At 47.4% G+C, this 25,062-nt stretch overlaps 2 protein-coding genes and 1 pseudogene across 7 annotated transcripts in view; 2 read left to right on the top strand and 1 right to left on the bottom strand.

Moving 5' to 3' along the window:
- Positions 1-25,062, bottom strand: part of ZNF462 (zinc finger protein 462) — a 141,220-nt gene that overhangs the window by 68,565 nt on the left and 47,593 nt on the right. For 4 of the 6 annotated variants that reach the window (XR_016393601.1, XM_089913496.1, XM_089913501.1 and 1 more), the window contains exons 2-6: positions 16,419-16,668; positions 9,675-15,250; positions 8,703-8,867; positions 6,826-7,109; positions 2,943-3,061 (exon numbers count right to left, since the gene is read on the bottom strand). Coding sequence is in view for 5 of the 6 variants with exons in the window: in XM_089913496.1 (XP_089769622.1) it covers positions 2,943-3,061; positions 6,826-7,109; positions 8,703-8,867; positions 9,675-15,250; positions 16,419-16,641 (6,367 nt within the window). In the remaining variant the exon portion in view is untranslated. Of the gene's footprint in view, positions 1-2,942; positions 3,062-6,825; positions 7,110-8,702; positions 8,868-9,674; positions 15,251-16,418; positions 16,669-18,715; positions 20,189-25,062 lie in introns of those variants that run through there. The other 2 variants (XM_089913498.1, XM_089913499.1) reach the window with 2 other exon arrangements.
- LOC115802743 (small nucleolar RNA SNORA70) lies at positions 15,791-15,915 on the top strand (annotated as a pseudogene).
- LOC149749016 (large ribosomal subunit protein uL16-like) lies at positions 15,958-16,338 on the top strand. The gene has a single exon (XM_089913502.1). It carries the CDS (start codon positions 15,973-15,975, stop codon positions 16,273-16,275), a length of 303 nt encoding a protein of 100 aa, XP_089769628.1. The 5' UTR covers positions 15,958-15,972; the 3' UTR covers positions 16,276-16,338.

Here is a 25,062-nt window from a genome sequence, read left to right as displayed (position 1 = left end):
ATAAATTCTCGAAGAGTTGACAATTCATAGAAAACTAAAATACTGAAACTCAGAAAAATAAACAGAAAAGCATAATACATTTTAGATTAAATTATAATCATGACTATGGAAAATAATTATAGAGGAAATGGTTGAAAGGAAATATTATCAAACATTAACAACAGTGGTCTTCAGATAATAAGATTATGAATGGCTTGACTGTATTTCTTCTTTCATTTTCAATTTTTTTCTAATGAACATGTATTTTTAAAATTTATTTTCAAGTGAAACTTAAAAACCAGAGAAGAGGGAAAGGAAGGAGAGGAATAAGAGAAGAAAGGATTGTTAGTAACGAAGGTTTTGTGGACCAGTGAATATGAACTGAGGACAGCGCTGATGTGCTATAGACAAATGCTCACTAAAGCAGAGCAAGAATGAGCTAGTAAACCTCCACTCTTTTTTTTTTTTTTGCATGCGGGATCTTCCCGGACCGGGGCACAAACCCGCGTCCCCTGCATCGACAGGCGGACTCCCAACCACTGCGCCACCAGGGAAGCCCTAAACCTCCACTCTTGCTTTTACCCTGCTGAGATGGTTACTTTCCTGTCACCCCGAAAATTACTAAGTGGTTTCATGTGAAGTGAGACCAGCGTCTGAAGTCCCGCATTCAAGCCTCCTTTTCACCACTGATGACCCCCAAAGCGTGCATTTCCAAGAAAGCCTTGAAGAGACCCACACAAAACCTTGAATGAGGCAACATACTATAGCCCAGAGCAGAAGAGAAGCACAAAGAAGTCAGAGGACCCAAACGAGAACACCAGTCAATTCCACACCCCTCAGACCATGACCTGTTAGCTACAGGATAACGCTGGGTATGAATAACGGTGTTTACTGAAATAATAAATATATGTCATATTGTACACTACTGCTCTCCTTATTCCATTTCTCAGTTTTTCAGTGCAAACCTGGCCATATGAACCTTGGTGGGTGGTTATAAGTAGCATAACCTGAGAGAGAATTCAAATCCAGGTATCTGGTTAGTACACACTACCTTTTACCCTATAAAATAAAATAAAACACTCCATCTAGAACAGACGAGTCAAGAGTCTTCTGGAAGATGATTTGGCTTTCTCCAAGCCAAGCCACTCTCTGTAGCTAAGACCAAGTCATAGACACCAACGGTTCAAGGTGTGTGGAGAACTGGATTACGATGCTCCCACCCTCTCTCTCTGGATGCTTCCTTCCTGCAAACCAGCGAGCACAGAAGACCAGTCTGCTTGGTCAGCTCCAAGAATATACACTTCAGCTCAATGCCCTGGACTCAGTGTGTAGCCTGTGGCACTTTTTTAAAGTCTTTCCCACAGGCCGAATCACTTACCCAACTCCCACTGGTAAAGTGTTTTTGACAAGGCTGAGATCTTTGGGGAAAACTCCCCAGGATAGTGTCCCGAGTGAATAATTTACAATATACACCAGTTAGAAAAGAGTGGTTTGAACCCCGAAGCCTCTTACTCCATGGACTTTAGTAAAATGTTCTGGAAGATATAAAAATACTAACAGATAGAGAAGAGCCCATATAGCTAATCCGCCATCCCCTCCCCCACCCCCAGTGGGCTTAAGGCATCCTGAAGGCTTCCGTAGTTTTACTCCATTAAGCCAGTTCAACGGGACCCACCTTCAGGAAACAGCAGAGACGTGGCTGTATTTCCACAGGGGATGAGGACATGACAAAAGTGAAGGACTCGGGTTCTGGGCAGTTAATAAGAAGCTAACAAGGGAAGGGAAGCTAATCAGGGAAGGGAAGCAAATAAATGAGACAGAAGAATTCTAGTTGATTGAAAAATTTTAAACTAGAATTCAACTAGAATTCTAAACACCTTAGCTGAGGAAACTCAGCAGGGAGACTGGATCTCTAGAAGAATCTCTGACAGTATCGCTAGCTATTCTAAAGCTATTGGTTCCCCAATTTTCCTTTGTTTGTTGTAAGTTCCTCAAAGGCTGACAACACCTCTGAGAGGGCCACAGGCTGCTGCCGAGTCGGGCTTCTCAGAGGACTGGGGACATCCTGGGAGGAGGCCCCCCAGACCCTGCCACACTGCCTTTCTTACTCATGCCTCTTTTCCTCTCTTGGATGAGTTCTGATTAGCCACCTGTGGGCATCCTCCATCACATGCCAAGTAGAAAAGAGCAGAAGAGAGAGGGAGGCAGCATCCTGTGAGCGACAAGGATGTAGGCTTTTGTTCTGGAGTCAAATTCTTAGTGAATGGGCTCTGTGGCCTTGAGCAGGACACTGGGTTTTGAGTCTCTGTGGCTTCATCCGACACTGAGGGTGACAACATCTAACCTTTGGGGCTGCCCTGAAGATTAAATGAGATGATGAATATACCAGGCTTATTAGTACAGAGACTGGTACGTAAGGGATGTTCATGAGACGAGCACAATGAGATGGGATGATAGAGTGATGGAGATCAACACAACTCCTGGACACTCATGACCCAAGGTCATTTCTTATCTGGGATGTGGAAATGCATCTAAGGGCATCTCATGAGAAATCTCACACATCCTGAGGTCTCTGTGTCCCTTTGAACGTCCCCAAGATTATCACTTTATTTTAGTTGGAAATTATCTTCAGGAGATGTACCAATTCTTGCATTTCCATTAGAAAGTCCAGGTAATTTAGAAATTTCTCTAGAAAACAGAACCTGTGAGTAGCAAGAATCTGTCAGCAGGTATGTGTTAGTTGCATGAATCAACTATGACATGCGTGACACGGTACTTGGTATTATTTTGCCTTTGGGCCATTCTTTAATTTTTTTAATTAGATCAAAATAAAACTGAATACACAACCATCTCAAGAGAACCTTATTCTCATGTGTATGGAGCAAGAGACTTAAAAATTTCACTCACTGAAGACTATTAAATTTCCAACTCAGGGAACTAGTGCACCGCGAACACCAACTCACCAGCATGAGCTTTGAGGATGTGTGTCTTCAGCCGGCTGTTGTAGGAGGACTTGAAGGAGCAGAGCTTGCATCGGAATGGTTTATGGTGTCCGTGGTGGGTTTGCATATGGCGATCCAAACTTGATGCAGAAGAAAAGAAAAGGAAATGACAATATTAAAAATTGCACCCAACATTTTCTCATTGCCCTTTTCCAGAAATCCCATTTCTAAGCTGTTCAAAGTCATTTTGTTACTTTCCAAGGATGGTGCTTACAGGAGGGAAAAAACAAACAAACAAACGCAAACTGGCAAGAGTTGGAGAAGCTAAAGGAAAGAAGAGATCAAAATTTTTTTTGGATTGAGAGACATGGCAATGGAAACAGGTCTTGGTAGACTTATTTTCCCTTCTCTAAAGCACTGTGAAGTAGAAGAGGACGTCTAAAAAGAAAAGGTACAATATGGACAAATTTAAGTTTTCTGAAAAGTCAATGAGGTGCCTATCAAAGAGTCCTTGAACTTATACCATAAAAAAAAAAAAGGGAATTAGAGAAATTTTGCATGTAAAAAAGGCTGACTTTCTTCTTAAACCTTAATTCCGCTGTGAACACTTGAGCAGGGCACTTGCAGTGGGCTATTTTCAAGGTCTTTCTAAATATGGAGGTCCAGTGCAGGTGTGTCTACAGGAAATCATGTGATCCAAAGGCTGGCCATGCCTTCTGATAAAACCATGTTTGCTGTACATCCGTATTCCAGAAGCAACTTATAAAGAAATGATTTAATTATAATTTCCCAGTATTTCATAATAATTACTACTCTAAAAAAATAATAAATCTACCAAACGAGGTGTGGGAAGATGTTCTAATTTAATTTGTTATCAATGCCCCGGAGAACTAGATTCCATTCTAAATAACTCATATGGGAACAGTACTGCTTACCATTTAAATACATAACGTTCTCCCAAGCTCCAAGGCAGCCCTTTCCACACTGCCTAAGGACACCACCCGCTGAATGTCCTTCAGCTATCTTAAACTCAACCAGCCTGAAACAAACACGTCAGTTTTTTAAAATCCCAAACAAATTCTCTTCTTCATTCCCTTCTTTGTAGAAAGAACCCTTCCAAGCTGTCAGTCAACCGGCCTGGAAACCTCCGTGCCATTTGTACTGTACTCTGTCCCTCTTCCCCTCCAGTAAGCCAATTTTCCCAAGACATGAAGATCCTCCTTCCCTCAACTGTTCCCAAACTTCCATTCTAACTTCGTGGATCAGCTACTATCACTGCCTCCTAATTGGTCTCCCCCATCTTTTTTCCAACTCAAAAGCACAAGCGATGGAGTCAGACTGCCTGAGATCAAATGCCAGCTATTACTCATAAGCCGAGTGGCCTTGGGCAAGTTCCATAATCCCTCTGTATTAAAAGGCCTCGCTTCCCTTATCTAGGAAAGGGAGATGATATGGGACCATACCTCATAGGGCTGTTCTGAGAATAAAATGAGATAATACTTGAAGGCACGTAGCACAGTGCCTGGCACACAGTGAGGCTCAATAAATGTTAGTGATTAAGATGCCTTTACTCGTTTCAGAGTCTTCCTTTTACCAGTAATGTGTATTACAAAGCACTAATTCTGCATTCAAAGACCCCCCAAATGCAGTCTCTACTCAGGTATTCAGACTTTACCTTCTACTATTCCTTTACATATCACTTAAAAATTAGTCCAACTAGACCGCCAGCTGGTCCCTCCTAAGCATCGATCTCTTCCTCAGGGCCCTACTCTCTCATCGTTTCCTCCACGTTGCATGTTCTTTCCAAACATGGCAGGTCCTGTCTTCCTACTTCAAGACTTGGCTCCAGTGCTCCCTGTTCCATAAAACCTTCCCGATTCTTCCAAAGTAGATGTACCATCTCCCTTCTTTGAAACTTCATTGCATTTTATTGATACTTTTTTTTTTAAAAGACATGTGCCTTGTTTTGCCAAGTCATTTGCGTGCTTGCTTTACTTATAACCCGACTAGACCCTAAGTTCCCTGAGATCACCGACCATGTCCTATTCATCTTTATATTCCCCCAAAGCCTCAACAACAGGGCATATTTATTCACAACGATTTATTGAGGTTGTGTGTGTCAGAAAACGTTGAGAGTTGCTGTCCGACAAATACTTATCGAACGGATGAGAACTACACAAGTTTGAGGCCAGGGCATGAATCTGATGACAAAGATTGGATACTAGGCTCTGTATAATCATAAAAGAGTTTGCAACCCATCCTAACCTCTGTGGAAGCATCACCCCTTCCTGCCTTTCAACAGACACTAACTAGCACTTTATCTTTTTTAAGAAGCAAACAGCCCATCACTTATTTTCAATTATGATAAAAATAAACAGCGTGTCAGTCTCACCATCAGTCACCTTCATCCAAGACTGCAGAACACGTTATTGAAAAATTTCTTTCTCATACAGTCGCGAGAGAAAGGCAACAAAAGGTTGTTTCTTCTCAGAACCATCCCTCTTCCTATCGCCCCGAAAAGCCTCACACAAAAACCCAAATTTTCAATTTCAAAGCTGTGCCAGGTAGCAGGAAGCTCCGTCTCCTCAACCCACCCTGTACCTCAGGCACCTCTCTGGCATCGATAAACTTCTTTACCATTCCAGGTCTTTTTAAAAATGCCAAGCAATGACCCTTTGGTCACATGGGTTTAAAAGTCCTAATTTTACCTCCTTAGCCGCTTAGAATTTCCCAAATGGAACTTTACTTCCTCAAATGATGGTTAGGTTCTGGATCAATGTTCGACAGACGCACCAGTAAACTCATCTACCCTCTGGTCTTTCCTTGTGTAAGTCACAGCAATACCTCCAAAATTATCATTTAAGAAAATGCCCAATTTAGAAAACTCTAATTCAAAGAGATACATGCACCCCAATGTTCACAGCAGCTCTATTTACAATAGCTAGGACATGGAAGCAGCCTAAATGTGCATCGACAGACGAATGGATAAAGAAGATGTGGCACATGTGTACAACGGAGTATCACTAGGTCATAAAAAAGAATGAAATAATGCCATTTGCTGCAACACGGATGGACCTAGAGATGATCATACTAAGCGAAGTAAGTCAGACACAGAAAGACAAACACCACATGATATCACTTGTATGTGGAATCTAAAAAACATGGCACAGATGCACTTATTTACAAAACAGAAATAGACTTACAGACATAGAAAACAAACTTACGGTTACCAAAGGGGATAGCGGGGGCCAGGGAGACCGAATTAGGAGTTTGGGATTAACAGATACACACTACTTCAGGGGTCCCCCAAGCAGGCCGCACAGCAGAAAGTGAGCGGCGGGGGAGCGAGTGAAGCAAGCTTCATCCGCCACTCCCCATCGCTCACATTACCGTCTGAACCAACCCCCCCGCCCCGCGGAAAAAACTCTCTTCCAAGAAACTGGTCCCTGGTGCCAAAAAGGTTGGGGACCGCTGCACGACTTTATATAAAATAGGTAAACAACAAGGACCTACTGTATAGCACAGGGAACTCTACTCGATATTTTGCAATAACCTGGAACGGAAAAGAGTTTGAAAAAGAATGCGTATATGTATTGTGTGTGTGTGTGTGTGTGTGTGTGTGTGTATAACTGAATCACTCTGCCGTACGCTTAAAATTAACACAACCTTGTAAATTAACTACACTTCAATTTTTTTTCTAAATGCCCGATTTCGCCAAATCTGATGTCAGGCAAACAATCTCCTGTTCTCAGCCCCATTTGACAGGTGGGGTGACAGAGGCTCAAGGTAACACAGCCAACTGAACGGCAGGCCTGAACCATGAGCGAGGCCTTCAGACGCCTCCAAGCGCTCCTGCCTTCCACCTCCTCCAGTTACCACTTGCACCCACTCGGTGAGCACTTACTTGTGCCTGAAAGCAGAAACAAAGGAGCAATACTGGCAGCTGTACTTGTCCTCGCGGGTAAACATGGCCAGGGCCAGATGGCTCCTCTCATGAGAACGCAGCCCCTGCATGGACATCAGGACTCTGTCACATTGACTACAATGGTATCCCCCCGGCCGGGTTTCATCCTCCAACATTCCATCAAGCAAGCAGTGTTCACCATCCACCCGGTCCGCCAGGGCGCCACTGGCATCTTTGGCTGCTTCCAGTCCATCCAGGAACAAGTGGGAAGGGTCTTCAGCCTCCTGCTAAGAGAACCACACACACACACATGCCCCACCAACAAAATAAATATCCATCATCATTGCTCCCAGCTCTCCTCCTCTCCCTTCATTCTCCCAAACTCCTGTTAAGCATTTCCTGTTAAGGCTTCCTCCCCTGCCTCTCCAGCTCCCCCTAGAGGGAGGGCAAACCCAACTGCCATCCTTCATGCAGTGGTGGTGATGTGAGGGCAACATATCCGGACACAGGTTGCTACTGTCTGGGAAAGGTGAGGGAGCGGCTCTCCCACTTTGAAGACAGTTCACTCACTTACCTTCTATCTTAAAGAGAAAATTCAAATTGGGATCCTACCGAAACTGATACAAAGCAGGTTAGGGTTACTGGCTCAGAGAAAGGAAGAGAGGAAGGAAGGGGAAAAAGGAGAATGGTGTGGTATGGGCACTTGGGAGCCTTGGAACACCCTCGGGAAATGAAGGAAACTGGAAGATCCAGCTCTCTGCCACCACGCTCATCCCCATCTCACAGGCGGTGACATCACCCCTTGACTGAAGGTTGCTGTACAATCAATTCAAAAAATTAAGAAGCAGCCTAGCCTGGTTTGGGGTGGCTCCTTCGGATTACCGATTACACGGGAAGAGCCGCTGTCTCCCTTGAGCAATTATGGGACGCAAGGCTGGGACACACCCTGGTGGCGGGCAAGAAGCTGACCGATGCTGTCCCCGTGCCACTCACTGCTGTGCCGCCAGCCGCAAGGCTTCAGTCTTCAATGGGAAGAGCGGAAGCTTCGCCTCCATGCCACATCGGCAAGACAGGACTCAAGATCAAGAAGGGCCGATGACAGAAATGCATTCACGTATCGGGAGAGAGAGAGCAGAGCCCTGAACTGACTTCTCTGCTCAACGCTAAGTGGTTAGCAATACCCTGGAAGGTGGGGATGGCAGCTTGGTCACTGAAACAGTGGCTCATTTTAGGATTATGAGCTTCAAACCAGGTGGCCTAATACTGGTCGGGGGCAGAGAGAAGGTGCTCGCCAGCAACGCAGAGGGAGAGGGGGCGGAGGAGACAAATCAGGTCAAAGGGCTCACAGGGCCAACTGTGACCTGAAGGCTTTCGGTTTTAGATTTAACGTTTCTGAACGCTCCTCCGGGGACCCAGGATAAGAAGTAAAAGACAGATTCTCCCGGGCTCTCTGCACCGTCGCCAGACGAGAACAGCAAGAAGTCAGGCAGTGGGAGGCGCAGAAGAGGATGGGAACAGAACCCACTGGACTCCTCTCAAGAGCCCGGGCCGCTTGCAAAAGCGAACACCTAACGGCACTAAATGCAGCATAGAAGGGAGACCCAAGGCCTCCTGTACCGAGAGGCCCGGATCTTCTGTTTCCACCAGACTATCCGCGTGGAAGGGAACCAGATCGAAACGCAACCGGGTCGAAACACGGAAGATGAGGAGGATCCAACCTGTAAAGAAATCAAAACAAGCCAGACCGATCCCAGCATAACTCAGAAACGCCCACATTTGGGGTCGCCCTTTCCTGAGCGGCTCTGAGCAACGGCGTGAATTAGGAACTCGAAGGGCTCACACACAAGACTCCTCATCCAGACCTTCCCAGTGCTCACCTTCACGGCGGCTGACACGGCCGGGACACTGCCGTACTGGACGTGCTTGCGCAGGTGGTTGCAGATGGCCCGGAGCGTCGGATGCACTTCCACACAGAATTTACATTTGTAGCCCACCACCTTCCTCTCCTTGATCTTTGGCACCTCTTCTAAGTGACCAAAAGGCTGGTAAAATACAGTGGTAGCCATCAGTACTCCGAGCCCTCCCTCAATGGCCGGCATTTATTCTTGCAGCTTACTAGCAGATTTTACGTTAAAGCAGATTAGCAGGTTAAAAACCAAGGGAGATAACACGGCGAGCAGTTTTACATAACAGATTCGTCAGGGGCGAGGCGCGCTGCCCACTGTGCACGCGCGCGCGCGAGAGAGAAGTCTCCAGAACCCAAACAGGTTACGACTTGTGAGGAGAGAAGATCTCGGTGCTGAAGCCTCATTGTCACTGCCACCAAGTTATCTGGTTTTCAAACCAATTTTTCAACTACACAGGTGAAACGTCGCATAGCTACGCCATTAGCGAACTTCTTGACCAAAAAAGAAAAAAGAAAAAGAAAAAAAAAAAAACTCTACTCCTGGAGACGTTAGGTTCCTGTAGCCAACACTGCAAACCAAGACATGGCTGAGAAGCGCTAACGATACCAAGAGACGGCCCGCAACTGCCTTGGGAAAGAGAGCGAGCGTTGTCCTGTAACTAGGCCTCGGATAAGGCTACTTGGCAGAGAGAAATACAGAAAAGCCACCCGACCCTCCCCTGGGGAACCTTGGGAGGGGCGAGAGGGAGGGGGCCGGGGAGAAGGGTGAGCGTAGAACGCGGGGGGGATAATCAAGCTCGAAATGTTTAATTGACTTATTGAGCTCTCTGGCAGGCTAAGTCACTAGGAAGCCCGTAGCGGTTTGGCTGGCAGCGAAGACGTGCATGTGGGCACCAGTGATGAGAGGCCTCCTGGGGGAAGGGAAAGCAAAACATATCCTTACCCTCTCTTGTTTGAAATCTGCAAAAGCACCATCTGCATATTTCTGCTTGCTCAAAAGCTGTTTCCTCCTCTCCTGACGTTTGGCACGCTTCTGGAATTCCTCATTGTGAATGTTCAAGTGTGAGGTCAGCTCCGCCGTGCTTTGCAGTTTGCTATCGCAGTGCTTGCACTGGTAGGCGGAGCTCTGCGGGCGGGGGCCGCCGCCCAGGATGACGAAGTCCCTCTTGAGGTCCCGGCTGTGGTGGTCCGTGTAATGCATGCACAGCAGCTCCGCCGTGCTGAAGGACAGCTTGAAGCACTTGATGCAGCGGAACGGGAGCCACTCGATTTCCTGCCCTTCGCTCCCCTCCACCTCGGCTTTCTCGAAGCCGCCTCTCTCCTCCTCTTCCATCAGCACCGGCTTCTCGTGCTCGTCGGCGTAGACGGCGGTGAAGTAGCCCCCCAACTTGCTGGCGTGCTGCTTCTTGGGGAACACCCCCGGGTGGCGCTTCATGTAGTGGGACACGATGCCCTTCTTGCTGAAGGACTGGAAGGGGCACAGGGAGCACTTCTTCTTCTCCACGGCGCGCCGGAGCTCCTCGCTGAGCTGCGGGGAGTCGTCCTTGGGCGGCGACGGGATGATCACCTTGTTGGGCTTGTCGCTGATGGTCCTGGAGGCCGCCAGGCAGTGGGTGTAGTAGGCGTCGATGTCGTGGCGCTTCTGGTAGTGGGCGGCCAGCCCTTTGCGGATGGGGTTGGTGTAGGCACACAGGGCGCACTTGAAGAGGTTGTTCTTGCCCTCAGGCTGGGCGCGTACGTTGTTGTGCTTGATGCGGTAGTGCCGGGCTATGCCCTTCCGCGTGGAGCAGAAGTACTTGCAGAGCTGGCACCGGAACACAGTGTGGGACACCAGGTGCGAGGTAGCGAAGTGAGACGTGGACACGGGCTCCTCTCCCACCTCGTCCTCGGTCACGGAGACTTGGGAGGGGCTCACTTCAGTGGTTATCTCGGGCGCGAGGGTCACGGGCAGCTTCGGGGGAGACTGGGAAAAGACATCGAACTCAGGCTGGTTGTGGTACTTCTCGTAGTGGATTTTGAGCTTCTCCAAAGTGCCGTGCGTGTAGGGACACAGTTTGCAGCGGTAGGCGCCGTACCCTTGCTTGAAGATCCTGCTCGTCTCCTCCACGTCGTTCTGGGCTATGTCGGCGGACTGCTCCACGTCGTGCACGAAGTCCTCGGCAGTCACCTTGATGGACGGGTGTCGCTTCTGGTAGTGGGTCAGGACGCCGTGGATGCGGGTGTTGATGTAGGGGCAATGCCTGCATTTGTAGACGGCGCCCGGGTTGATGTCGATATCCTGGGCAAAGTCAGCAGCCTTCACTTTCATGCCTGGGTGCTTCTTCCCATAATGGGTCAGAAGGCCGTGCAGGTTGTTATACTCAGACTGGCACACGGTGCACTGGTACGGGGTAGAGGAGATGGCGGGGTTGGCTGACGCTAGCTGGAGGCTCTTCTCTGGGGAAAGCCTGGCATCCTCGGGGCATTCAGCTTCCTGCTCGGGGAGCGGGGCAGGCATACTGTTTTCACAATTCACAGGGCCCACGAGCTCTTCAGGCGCCGGGATGGGATTCTCGACAGCATCTTTCTCCTTGATGATATCCAGCAGCACGGACTCGTCCCCATTCATGGCCCAGGGGTGGAACGCTTGGTAGTGATTGGTGATGTCCCAGATGGAGACGGCCTCAAAAACACAGTCTCGGCATCTGTACGTTTTGGCTTCAGCTGGCATCGTGAGAGAGGGAGGGGATGGGTCTGGCCCAGCCCAGAGCTTGGTGGCCATGTACGTATAATCAACGTAATGCTCGGGATGCCTCCTCTGGTAATGGAGGAGCAAACCGTTGGGATCTGTGTGGGAATAGATGCACCACTCGCAGTGGTAGCCAGCTTCTATCAAGCCATCCAGAAATGCCCACCGCATGATGGACGTGACCGTGGCCTTCAGGGCGGGGTGGTCTTTCTTGATATGCTTCCTCAGGGCGTAAAAGTAGGGGGAGGTGTACGAGCACTGACGACACTTGAGCGCCCGGAGTTTCGTTCTGTCCCGCTCCACGTTCGAGGGGGGGACCAGCACGCAACCGGCAGGCTTCTTCTGGTTACGGTCGCAGAGGCTTCGGATGGTGGCCGTGTGCTGCCGGATCACGTCCGCGTTGGCCTTGAAGTCTCGGTGCTTCTTCTGATAATGGATGAGGACACCTTTGACCGTGCGGTTCCCGTAATCACAGTGCTGGCAGAAGAACATCTCACTCTCCGCGGGAGGGCCGTCTCTCTCGGAGCCGCTCCGGCTGAGCTGCTGCCTGGGGGCCGGTGCCCGGGGGGAGCCTTGGGGCCCATCGGCCCCTCGCGTCATTGCGGCTGTGGGAGGAGCCTGTCTGATATATTTGGCGGTAACCTTTATCTCTGGGTGTCTTTTCTGGTAGTGGACAAGGACTCCCACAACTGACCGATTGCTGTAGGAGCAGTGTTTGCAGTAGTAAAGCTCGGTACCGAGGTCTGGTGGCGGGGGCGGTGGGGGGGGTGGGGAACCCATGGCGGATATTTTGGGAGACACTGGAGCACCCACCTCAAATGACAACCGAGAAAGGGCAGAGCCCCTGTCCACAGACACCATTCGCATGGTTTTCTGGATCCTAAAGTAGGAGGCCTTTTCTTCCGGGTGTTTCTTCTGATAATGAACCAACACAGAGTGCATGTTGGGGCTCGCGAAGGAGCAAACGTCACAATCGTACACGACAACGGTGCTGACCGAGGGGTCCTTCTGATTTTCACATTCTGGAGGAAAGGTCTTGGAAGGGGTGTTCTTAGGGAACGGAGCTGGCACCCCGCCGCCACGGGCCACGGCAGCGGACGCGGCCATGTTCTTGGGAGCCGAATTCAGGATCTCCCTCAGCGTCTGGGACTCCGTGTTCGGCCCCTCCTGCTGCTCCACCACGTAGCTCGAAAATATCATCGCATTGTTAATCTTGACGGTGGGGTGCATTCTCTGGTAGTGCGGCATCAGGCTTCGGACGTTGGGGCTCGTGTAGGAACAAAACCGACACCGGTAGATCAGGTCCGAGTGGTCGAAGTTGAGGACGTTCATGGCTTCTGGGTGGTGTTCGCCATAATGCTGCTGCAGGTCTTCGAAGTTGGTGTAATCGATGTAGCACTCCAGGCACCTGTACACTGCACTGTGATCGTTGGGGTCCAAGATGTACCTGAAGCTGAATTTAATGTACGGGTGCATGCGCTGGTAGTGGGTGCTGACGCTCCGGGCAGATTTGTTGTTAAAGTCACAGTGTTTGCAATAATAAAGCCTTCCCGAGTCGCTAAAGTCCGCGTTTTCATTACCGTGCTCAGTTCCGTAGATAGGAGTCTGGGTGTTGAGCAGAGCAGCGCTGGAAACCTGGTGATCTTTCATGTTCGTGGAGGAGCCATAATAATCCTCTTCGTCTTCCGAAAGGGTGAGCTCTATCTCAGCCCCGTTGGTGGCATTGTAATCGTGGGTGACAGTTCTGAAGTTGGGCTCCTTCTGGGGCTCAGGGGCGTCTCTCGCCCAGATCTGCTGCGCTGAGAAGGACGTGGGCACCTCCAGGACGGGCTCCGGTGGCTCTTCTTCCCGGTCCAGCTCCACCTCGATCTCCACCTCGTTGTCTTCCTCCTCCTCCTCGTCATCCTCCACGTTGATCACCGCATCTTCCTGCTGTTTGGTTTGGTTAATTCTGCTCTGCAGGTTGCTCGCTATCTCGTCAATCCGGGTCCTCTTCTTCACGGGCGATAAGTCGAGAGGAAAGTCATTAGCGAGTTTCCTAGAGGCCTTAGCTACAAAATTGTTCTTGGAGGACAGCCCAAGAATTGAGGTCTGACTTTTCTTCACAGTGTTGCTGGAAGAGGGGTGGCTGTCTGTCTCGCCGTCCGCTGGCAGGCTGGAGGGCTGCCCCTCGAATTTTGGCAAGTTGTCGCAGAAGGAGTGTTTGTGCTGCTGATGCACCCTCAGCCCTTTCAGCGTCGTGGTGGAGTAATTACACATGGTGCACTTGTAGGGGTGCAGGGGCGGGGCCTGCGCGGGCGGCGGGGGCGGGGGCGGCTGCAGCTGCGGCGGCTGAGGCTGTGACGGAGGCGGGGGCGGCGGCGGCGGCGGCGGGGGCGGCTGTTGCTGCTGCTGCTGCAGGGGCTCCAGCACGACCCCCGCCTTTCTCCCATTGATGCTCGAGCTCTCGTAAGACACGACACCTTCGTGCAGCGGAGAGGCGATGCTTTCACTCTGGGAATTCACGGCATCCCAGTCTGACGTTGTACCCGTGTGACACTGTTTGTGAGCCCCAAGTTTTAACGAGCTCTTGCAAGTAAATGGACATTCATCACATTTGTAGACGGCTGTCTTTCCGGATAAGTGGATGTTTTCTATGTGACGGGAGATGCTACGTCGGTGCATGGTGAGGAACGGACAAAAGGGGCACTGGAACCTGTTCATGAATCTTCTAAATGGGATCCCCTTGGTCTCCAATAATTTGTTGCCCTCTGAGCCCATCAGCTGCTCCGCGGACATGCCTGCTGTCTGATGATCCAGAGCAGTTAAGCCATTCTCACTGTCTATTTCATTTAACTCTTCGTCGGAACTAGAGTCATTCAGCATGCTGTTAGTTTCCAGGTCGGCAGAAGAATTGGTCATGTCAGTCATCCCGTAACGGGATCTCTCCGCCAAGTTGACGAGGCCAGAATTGTGAGGTGACTTCGGCTTCATCTGAGGGTAAGACATGGGCGAAAACTTGGAAGCGGAAGAAGAATTGGGTCTCATGATGGAGTTGCCGATGGAGCCCCTGAAGGTGGAGACGTTAGTGTTGGGTAGCTCCCGGCTGGCAGCATTCACAGACAGATAGGTGGAGTTAGACGTGGGGCTGGGAGCGTTCTTGTTCTGCACATCAGGCAGATTAGTCCCTTCTTGCTGCTGCCTGAGACTGGACAGGATCTTGACCATGCTGCGGTGTTTCTTCATCATGTGGTCACACCAGCGTTCCCGGCGGGGGGTCTGATAGCTGCACCACTCACAGCAGAAGTTGCCTCGAGACTTGGTCAGAGGCTTGACCATCGATTCTAGGATGCTGCGCTCCACGACCTCCGCCGGCAGCTCCTTGCAGGGGTCCTGCAGGGACACGGGTGGGACCACTGGGTCTGGCATCGGAGCAGGGGCAGGGGGAGGAGCAGTGGTCTCCTTCAAATTGTTTTTGTGATACATCTTCTGATGCTTAATTATTCTTGCCCTCCTTGGTGACTTGTATGTGCAAAACTGGCAAGAGAAGACCTTTCCGAATCCCTCGTGCATCATGATATTATAATTTAAGGATCCTGGAACAGGAGGTCCCGCCGAACTCCCTTCAGCTTGAGCCCCGTGGACCTTCCTAGTGTGTTCAATGAGGAGGTTTTTTGACCTGAAGTAGCGTACGCAGAACTTGCATTGAAAAAACTTGTTTGTTGGTTTGGGATTAGAGGCAATATGCTGACCGTAATATCCTGGACTATGGCCATAGTAACTTCCGGTCCCCAATGCCGTTGCATTTTGACCTAAAGAGAAGGCATAAGGTAAGTGGGAAGAGAAAAGCATAGCAAAAGCGAGTCAAGAAATTCAATCATGCAAATCCATTTTCTTCTCAATTATCCTTCATTAATAAACATCACATTCAAAAAGCCTAACATCTCAAGATGAGGCCCTGAAGAGTATTAACGAAGCATTAACGAACATAAACACGTTGCTTCTCACGGACGGAAGGCAGTGCTCGGCTTCAGGTGCAGGAGTCTCCACATCTCGATTCATGTGCCACAGAGCTATGAAAATGCAAGTTTCACAAACTGCAATATTCATTCTAGAACTTTCCAAGATACTACCCTGTGCTCCAAACTGAAAGGAAGCTAAGAAACAGAGGAAGCTGAAAGAACAATAACCTGGGCTACTTAAGAAGAGAAACGTGATGCCCAAACCACAAAAATGGCTCACAAGTGGGAATTCCCTGGTGGTCCAGTGGTTAGGACTCAGCGTTTTTCCACTGCCGTGGCCCAGGTTCAATCCCTGGTTGGGGAACCTTTAAAGATCCCACAAGCCTTGCAGCGTGGCCAAAAAAAAAGAAACTCTGTAGGAACCGTGCATGTCAAGAACCACGGCTACAGGCTCCTCGGTAGTGTATGTAGCCTGTTGCCTGTACTGGTTGCCTTAAGGGACCTTGGAGACAGCCCTTTCCAGTGGACATTCATGACTGGCATGTTGTGCCCAATCTAGGCTCCAGACAGGTATGTGCGGTGCCTTTGAAAAGCCCCAGGGCACAGTGGCCAGGGTCCACGCTGGCCAAGTCATAAGGTCCATCCGCACCAGACTGCAGAACAAGGAGCATGTGATTAAGGCCCTCCACAGGGCCAAGTTCAAGTTCCCTGGCCACCAGAAGAGCCACATCTCCAAGAAGTGGGCATTTACTAAGTTTAATGCAGATGAATTTGAAAACAAGGTGGCAGAAAAGCAGCTCATCCCGGATGGCTGTGAGGTCAAACACATCTGTAATCCTGGCCCTCTGGACAAGCGGCGGACCCTGCACTCATGACAGCCTTGGCACCGTCCCCTCCTTACTCACGCCCACCAATAAGTCCTACTCTCCTGTCCAAAAAAAAAGAACCACGGCTACAGGCTCAAAATAGATGAGGGCGGTGAAATACATCAGATATGCCGAGCCTAGGACAGATTTACCTGATAAGTCCTCTGCAATCACAAATTCATCCTTTATAGACGAAAACTCCACCTCTGTCTGGTTACTGGCATTCATGGACCCAGATCGCGGCTCATTCGCATTGTCTTCGGCAACGTCCGTCGGCTGCAGAAATGCCGTGTGGACATCCTGGATATGCGCCTTGAGATCTTCATAAGACGGGGCTCTAAAGTCACAGCCATCGCACTGAAGCACCTCCATCATCTGGGTCTACCCTCTCACATTAGGAACCTGCGGTGGCAGAAGGCAGACGAAACACCTTAAGGCCTGCGCTCGTCGCGTACCCCAAGCTGCTGGGGCTACAAGTCCATTAATGGAAGAAATTCCAATATCGGCCATTTCCTCTCACTGGACTTTGTCAGATGGAACACTGGCCAAAGAAAGGAAATCAGACATAATAGGGATGGTGTCCTTGACTTCCTAACTTCAAAGAAGGGGGGAAAAAACCAGGCAAACTCTTTCTAGCTTGATGTATCTGCAAGTGCCATGTGCCAAAGAAACCCCTAATACTTCAAAAGTTTTAGTAGTTTCTGAATTTCTTGACTGAATTCAGATTTCTTGGTAGGTTAATACTGACTTTGATTCCGGCTGGGACCAGTTTTATTTTTGAACCAGAATCTTCTCAGAAGTAAAGAGGTGGCCCATACAGAAGAAAGGACAAACTTCACTCTTCATTAGCTGTTTTAATACTATAAAACATTGATGTTTTATCACCAAACGGTGAAACAGTACTGAATCTCTGAGTGGCAGTAGGAAAAGCTTTTATTGTACCTTTTTATTCTTCTACTCTCTTAACTGATATTGCGGTACACCTCCTTCTTCCCTTCTTTAAACGGTTTATTTTTTTTTTTCATGAGCTAAATGGTTATTTGCTTTTTACTACCTACCAATTATAACCTAACAGCTTCTCCAATCTAATTAGGTCATAAAATATTTCTCAAGAGATTCTTAAACAACCAACTTTAGATGACAATCCAGTTTCTAGTTTCAGGTTGCACCTCGGTACCTCGATTTACACTAAGGCAACAGAAATGCACGTGGTTTGGAAGAAGGGCTTCTAAGGCAGGACTTTCTCTTTTTCTACTTCTCCCCTTTACAAATGTGGAGTGCATACTTGGCCATAACAAGCAGTGAACCTGATTCAGAATAAAGTAAAACTTGCCCGGCTGCCTCTGTCCTGCTATTTACTGTGTGATTGAAAGATACAGATAGCTTCACACGAACTCAATGGAGCGGCCCACCATCAAGAAGTTAAAAATGTATGAGAAGGCATACGCCTTCCTATCTTAAGTTGAGATACCCAGTTATTATCTTAATGACTGAGTTACTTCACTGAGCTCATAGCAAACTCTACTGAGTCACTGTAATCTAGAACCAGATGTCCAAGAACAAAAGCCACAAGCCAAATCTTTCGATACTTTGATCGTACAGCAACTTTCTATACTTTTATTGTAAAAGATCAATGATTTCTGCAGGAAGAATACAGTGGAGAAATCTGTCAATGCAGTGAAAGGAGCTAGGGCAGGAGGATTTTCTCTGAAAGAATGCTCCTGTGAAAATAACTCCTGGCAAGTCCAGCTCTGGACAGCCTGAGCTTGCAGAGTGAGACACACAGAGATTTACCTTCTCCCCTTTCACCCAGCAATTTCTCCTTTTTTTCAATAAACCCTGAACTGTGCACCAGAGTCCCTGTCAGCTAACTCAGCCTCCATATTCCCAGCCACACCAGCTTTTCTGTCTCTGCACCAACCCAAATTGTGTGGAAGAGGTTGCTATCAGCTCTGGATCAAATTACAGCCGTCACCGAGGCCCCACCCCACTTCTCCTTTTCGCACAGCCCATTAGACCTGAACACAAATTTTTCCATAGTGCAGACGACTCCTGCATTTAGAACACTTCACGGCAAAAAGGCAGATCATCCAGTGTGCGCTCCCCATCCCCCCAGCTTAGTCCTTTCATCTCAGCCAAACAAGCCACAGCTCTGCTGAATGTGTTTATCACACTTTCAAGAGATAGGAGCTCCTGCGTCACTGGAGCTCTAAGTCTCACTAAGCTGCCCTAGTCCTCTGAGCTTTAGGAGCGGCCATTTTAGCTCAGAGCCTCCCTTCTGAGCACAACATGGCTTCTCTGGGATGGATGCTGCCAGGCTGCCGGGCCGAGGCAACAGGAGAGGAGCAGCCTGGGCCCCTCCTCTGCCCTCCTCCTCCCAACAAAGGAGGAACTGTTTTCACTCCTTCCCGAAAAAGCAGCACCTCTCTCCTCCTCAAATGTCATTCACCAGGATCTCCGAAGGTTCTTTTATCCCATGCCTGATGGGCTAGTTCGTTCATCCCAGCACAGCCCTGGTTACCGCAGGACGTTCCTGGACCAGACCCTGTTCTCCAGCTGCCTTTGGGGGTGGGCTGGAGGGGGGAACCTCCAGAATGCCTTGGCTTCTTGGGAGTCGTCCTTCCACACACAGAAGACATACCATCCGACTCTGCTTGCCAGATTCCAAAGTCTAATGACCTTTGTTAATCACCAGCCAGTCTGTCTGCATGAGCAGACCCTGCCAACAGGCACACCCTTCAACACAAAGGCTGTAGCTATTCCTTTTAAAAGAGGTTCTCTGAAAGCTCCATTGTGTAGCCGAGAGCAAAACAAAATCTCTTCCCTTCAAAACTTCAAGCCTTTAGAAATAATGCAACAAAAGGCTTTCTGCTGTGTGTCTTTTGGAAAGTTTGAGCCTAGTTCGCACAACATCCACCAAAAAAATGACAGTTCTGCCCAAGGAAAGCAGGGCACCTTTGGCATTAAGTCATCCACCCCGAGATGAAATTCATCTCTCTGCACGGTTCTCTAATATCTTGGTGTCTTCCGAAGCTCTTAGCAAGGATTCAAACTTCGCTGGATGCAAACAAACCAACGGTCTCCTTGTTCTGCTACAAAGGAGATTAAAGGGTTAGGAGATCAGGAAAAAAAAAAAAAAGCCACTGATTTGGAAAAAGAAGAGATGATGAAAGTGATTTCCTAATAGGTTCTAGCTTTAATGTTGTTGCAGACTCTACCTCAAAAATAGCACAGAGCCTTAGAAGAGGTTAATCTCCAGGCTGCCCAGAGAACCAGTGTCTGGTTACCACTGAATGGCCTTCAATTGGATGTCTGCACCGAGTCCTCAAATGAGGACGTAGCCTCCTCTGAAAGCCATTTTGTCTTTGTGCACACATTGCTCCTGGAGACGCTGACAGAAGAAAACAGAAATTGCCTGCATGGCCTAAACAATCAAAGACACAGAAACTTGATGTGTTTATGAGACTGAGGACGTACACATGGGCAAAAAGTGAGAGGAGGGAGGCGGAGACAGAACAGGGGAGGAGAGAGACAAAGAAAGCTGGACCTGAGGATGACCCATCCATCAACTCGAGGATGTTTTTGCAGCAGATGGTAATCCTCTGAGAAACCAACAACAAAGATGGGAACAAAGATGAGAAATACTCTCTTGCATATTTGACTGTTTCATCAACCGAGAAAGAACAGCAACCCTAAAAGGCTACACCAGACACTGAGCTGCTACCAAATGACGATTTCAAGTTAAAAGCCTTGATCTCCTATCTATTTACTTTATTTAAAAATTCTACTGCCATAATGAGATTAGCAGTATTTTTTTTCCCCACTGGCCAAATCAGCAAAATCAAAAGCCGAAGAGGAAGCTTCTGAACTAACTGAAAGAAATGCTATTTCAAAAGGTCATTAGATGAATCTACAAATCAAACAAGCGTGTCCCCCCCCCACCGGCCCCATCTCCTACTCCCAATGCAGTATCTCCAGGCCCCTCAAGGTCAAACAGGCATCGGACGACTAGACTCACACCACCCATGATGAGGCCTTGGCAGGCAGATGAAAAATGGATTCGTTCCCAAATAAGCTAGCACCTAATGTGGTTAGTCCTCCTAATGTGAAACCTCTAGACGACCATACTAATTATCCACGACTCTGCACTACTGATTGCCACGTGTTGGTCTGTGCAGTTTACATGGATAAGTCTAGAGTTTTCAAGAGGTGGGGTTTTGATGGGAAACCCCAAACCCTACTTTCCATATTGGACAAACTCTTGAAGACATATTTAAAGAAAATCCAGAGATCTTGTTAAGGATTGGGAATATACAGCTGAGAAGGGGGAAAGGGAGAGAATGGCCACCAGCTGCTCTTCCTCAATCTTAAAAACACCAATTTTGAACCTATTTTCAAAACAGAAACAGACTCCCCGACATAGGAAACAAACCTATGGTTACCAAAGAGGGAAGGGGGAGGGAGGGATAAATTAGGAGTTTGGGATTAACAGAATCAAACTACTATATATAAAAAAAAGATGACAAGGTCCTACTGTATAGCACAGGGAACTATGTTCAATATCTTGTAATAAACTATGACGGAAAAAGAATCTAAAAAAAGATAGATAGATAAGTAGATCTATATATATAATTGAATCACTTTGCTATACTTCAGAAAGTAACACAGGGAATTCCCTCGCGGTCCAGTGGTTAGGACTCTGCACTTCCACTGCAGGGGGCGCAGGTTCAACCCCTGGTCCGGGAACTTAAGATCCCACATGCCATGCGGTGTGGCCAAAAAATTAAAAAATAAATTTAAAAAACGTAAAGTAACACAGCACTGTAAATCAACTACACTTCAACTTAAAAAAACCCACCAATTTTAATTTCTACCGTCTGCCCACCCACTTTCTGTGTTCACAATTTCAGAGATCCATTATGCCTCCATTTTCCTCCTGTGAAGGTGAAAGGGGACAATCCACAGGTTCGTCATGTGCCCTCCCCACTCACTGCCCAGACAGGAGGGGAGAAGGGAGGCGCCCTGGGTGTTTGAGGGCACTCCTACAATCCTGCCACCACAACCCTCACCTGGGTCACCTCGGCGAGCACTGTTCTCCAGGATTGCATGGAGCACGAACACGGTCTTCAAGTCAAAATCCCAACTGTCTCCGGGAAGTGTCCAAATGAAAAGGTGCAGGCCTTGCCTGGACCTACCCTGTTCTCTGACTGAAGGACTGCAGACCAGAAATAAAGCTGTGAAGCACCACAGCCACAGGGATTCAAGAGCAACTAATTATAAGCTTCAAAGCCTTTGAGAAATAGAACCAGAAACACCGTAAGATGCTTTTCCTATGTCCACTCCAGAAACCTAGTTTCATTTGTAAGACACTGAACTCCTCGGTTCTCTTGAATCACAATTCTAAGAAAAGGCTTTAGTGAGCACCTATTGTCTGTGCTTTTCTTACTTTCCTTTCCCATGATTGGAAAAACCAATTATCAGTTAGTGGAATGCATAAACTTCGGCACCGTTCAGCTAGAAAGACAGAAAAATCAGGAACTTAAAGATCATTCTACAAATGTATTTGAGATCGGAAACTGTTGCTATGATGAGGTCAAAGAGCTGCGGGGTGTGTTGGGAAGTTAACATCTCTTATTTCAAGCCCCAGGAACGTGGTTTGGGAGGAAAGAAGAATTTTCATGCTTAGGATGAAAAATGAGGGGAAAAAAAAAATCACTAATCCACTTGTGAGTGTGGGTTGCTACTCTCAGCAACAAGACGTGTTGTACATCACTGCTTATCATTTACTCTTGTCATGGTCGAAGTGGGAATTCTAACTTAAAAATCATTTAAAGCATCTTTCCAAACAGGACTGGATCAAGAAATGGAGGTAGAAATCTCCTTTCAGGAAAAGGAACAGTAGTTATGGAATCACACTTACAAATGCAAATACAGACTGTAGATATACACACACAGGCATGCATATATATGCAAACACATGTATCACAGGGTGCCTGTCCTCTGCACATACATATATACATACATACGTGTACGTATATATGAAATAATTAATTTTCTTGATTTAATTTGAACTCAGATAGGGGCATGTGCCCTCCAAATTTAACACTTCTGTTAGAACACTTTTGAATAAGTACAAATGACATACATACTCTTCCCATGTTATAGTGATTAAAAAAAAATAAGCCAACAAAATAAACCAACAAAGAACTTCCAACAACAAGATACCTACATTGATCCCACAACATTTGGTACAACTATAGATCCTGGCTCACCATGTGGTGTCTTCAAATGTCCTATCCAATGTTTATACTGTTTGCTACATGATCTAAGCAGTTCTGTGTACTCTTGGCAATTCACCACACTAATGAAAGGTTTAACATATCAGGGAGGATAAATAATTAAGGAATTCAGAAGGGAGACACAGCTGTTCTTCAAAACCAAATTTTCAGAAGAGAAAGGATTAATTTGCAATCACATATGTAACCCCCAAGATGAGACTGAATTTAAATAGTAGCAGAGAAATACCACGCGAGCCTGCGTCCTGCCAATGCCCATGTGTGGCCTCTGTTCCATCTCTGGGACAGAGTCTGAAGCAGGCAATCTGCAGATCAATAACCCCAGTCACCTTGCGGCCAAGGATGCTATCCTTCAGGTTCTCTTATTTTAGCTTTGTTTTCCTGAATCAAGTTTTACAGAGCATGTTGGAGTAATATTTCATAACAGATAACCTCGGGGATCATTATTAAAATGAGATGATCTAATCCAAATGACCAAAAAAATATCAGATATGTAAACAAGAAGCCATTCTGGCTGAGTGACCTGTTATGAACGCAGGTAGTGAGCGTCTAATACAGAAAGAGATAGTACATACCTTCTGGAGAATTCATGCATTCCTTTGCAATGATATAAGGCTAATTGAGGCCAACAGGCCAATAGGCAGCCTGCCAGCTCTCCTGTCCTTAGAAAAGGAAGCGTGTGATTTGAATAAGGAGATAAAAGAGGAGAGAAGGGACTAGAAAAGAAAGGGAGGAAGCAGGGTGGTATCTCAGGAGCTTTAGACTTCATTGTCTGTGAAGGGGAACCTGTAGTTCACCAGATAAGTCCAATTCTGAGAAGCGTCCTGACAATATTCTCCTTGAGAAACAAAACAAAATGAAGACGCCTCCACATGCTAAAATTCTCAAAAGGCAACCAAGACAAATGAGATCCCAGCTCATTTTGTTCTTCCAAATGAGCGAAAACCACTCTTAGGGTTGAATGAATTCTCTGAAATGTCGTGGGTCCATCAGGAAATTCCTTGGAAACTTTGAAGCCATTCTTGCCCGAGCCTGGAGATCAAGAGAGACCCGATTTCTCTCCTCTAGAGCCAAACCTCACCCCAACGGCAGAGACAGAAAATCGCTGTATTCCTTTGTAGGCTCTTCAGCATGCTGGCTGGGTTTCCACAGACACTTTTCACACTACAAGAACTCTCATTATAAAAATTGTAAAATTAAAGGGAAGTTGCAGATATGCTGCTGGGTCTTCATTACAGAACTGATTAAGACGCAGAAGCTCCAGTCAAAGGCATCCTCCATATCGTGAAAGACCAAACCACGCGTTGAGTAGCTCCTCTGTGGGTCTGAAGGCTTCGCTGACCACAGGCCTTGGGCATGTCTTCACAGCCAGGTCTGTGCCTGGCACAGAAGGTCTGGCCAACCCCACCACGTCTAAATTCTACAGTTTTAGTGAATGAATCCAGAAACCATTCGAACAACTCACCTTGCTCTCTATTACCTTCTGAGAGGAAAAAAAAACAAAAAATAAAACGAAAGGATCCAGGGCTGGTGAAAGTATAAGAAAGTTTTGCCAGAAGAACCTCTTTTATTTGAGGAAAAGCCCACAAAAGTCCCAATCTAATCCCTCTGAGATTTGTTCTTTGCCTTGTGCTCACGGTGTGCTCAGAAAATTCAGACAAGTCACTTCCTTTAAATGAGAATTGTCCCGAGTCTGCCTATATCTGTGGCACACAAGGCCCTGATGCAGTAACCTTTCCAGTTCAATTTCTTATATTTGACAAAATATAGCCACTCCATGGTTCCTGATCTAACTACCCCCTCAGGCTGAAAGCCCTAAGCAGACTGCTTTCTGGAAAGGTAAACAACGGCTGGGCTTGTGTGAATCAGGAATCGTGACCACTGTGAAGTCCTCCTATTCAAGAAGATTGTGATTTTTTTTTTTTCTCCTCTTGGCCTCCACCTATAGCAGAAGGCACTGCCCACTGAGATCCATTGGTTCTCCTACCCCGATCCAAGAAAACAGGAAAAACACCCTATGTCCTTATGTATGGAACTGGCATATACCCAAGAATTAGGAATATTTTATTTTACACGATAGCTAAAGAATTCCTTTTCTCTTGCAGTCTCCAATCCACTCTCAGCAAGTAAGTTTACTCCTAAAAATCACTGCACCTCAAGAACTTCTTAGCAGAAAGTTAAGACATTTGTCTGCCAACATAACAGTAGGATTTATCACCATGTGAAAACACTACAGTGGCTCAGGTACTTGGCCAAGCCCCACGTTCCATAAATCCTTAATGAAAATCTCACTTTGCCCAACAAACTTAGGTCTTTCAGCTTATTCACTATTGGGCTGCTCAAAAAAAAAAAAAAAAAAAAAAAAGACAAGGATACAGAAATGCCTCTCCAGCAAGTAAAATAATTTATTCCCAGCAGGTGTGATGGCTCCACCTGCCACCTTCACCTTGAACAAGTCTTTCGAAGCCCTTACTTGAATCATTTCACTAAATGAAGAGAT

Source organism: Delphinapterus leucas, chromosome 6, assembly GCF_059928025.1.
Source record: "Delphinapterus leucas isolate spDelLeu-1000000601 "Yukka" chromosome 6, BTC_Dleu_Yukka2, whole genome shotgun sequence".
NCBI lineage: Eukaryota > Metazoa > Chordata > Mammalia > Artiodactyla > Monodontidae > Delphinapterus > Delphinapterus leucas.
The sequence above is the reverse complement of the archived record's forward strand: the minus strand, read 5'-3'. Positions and strand labels throughout refer to the sequence as shown.

What these genes read in the sequence shown, in the direction of transcription:
- LOC149749016 (XM_089913502.1), top strand. Translation starts at nt 15,973, where the DNA reads ATGTGCGGTGCCTTTGAAAAGCCCCAGGGCACAGTGGCCAGGGTCCAC.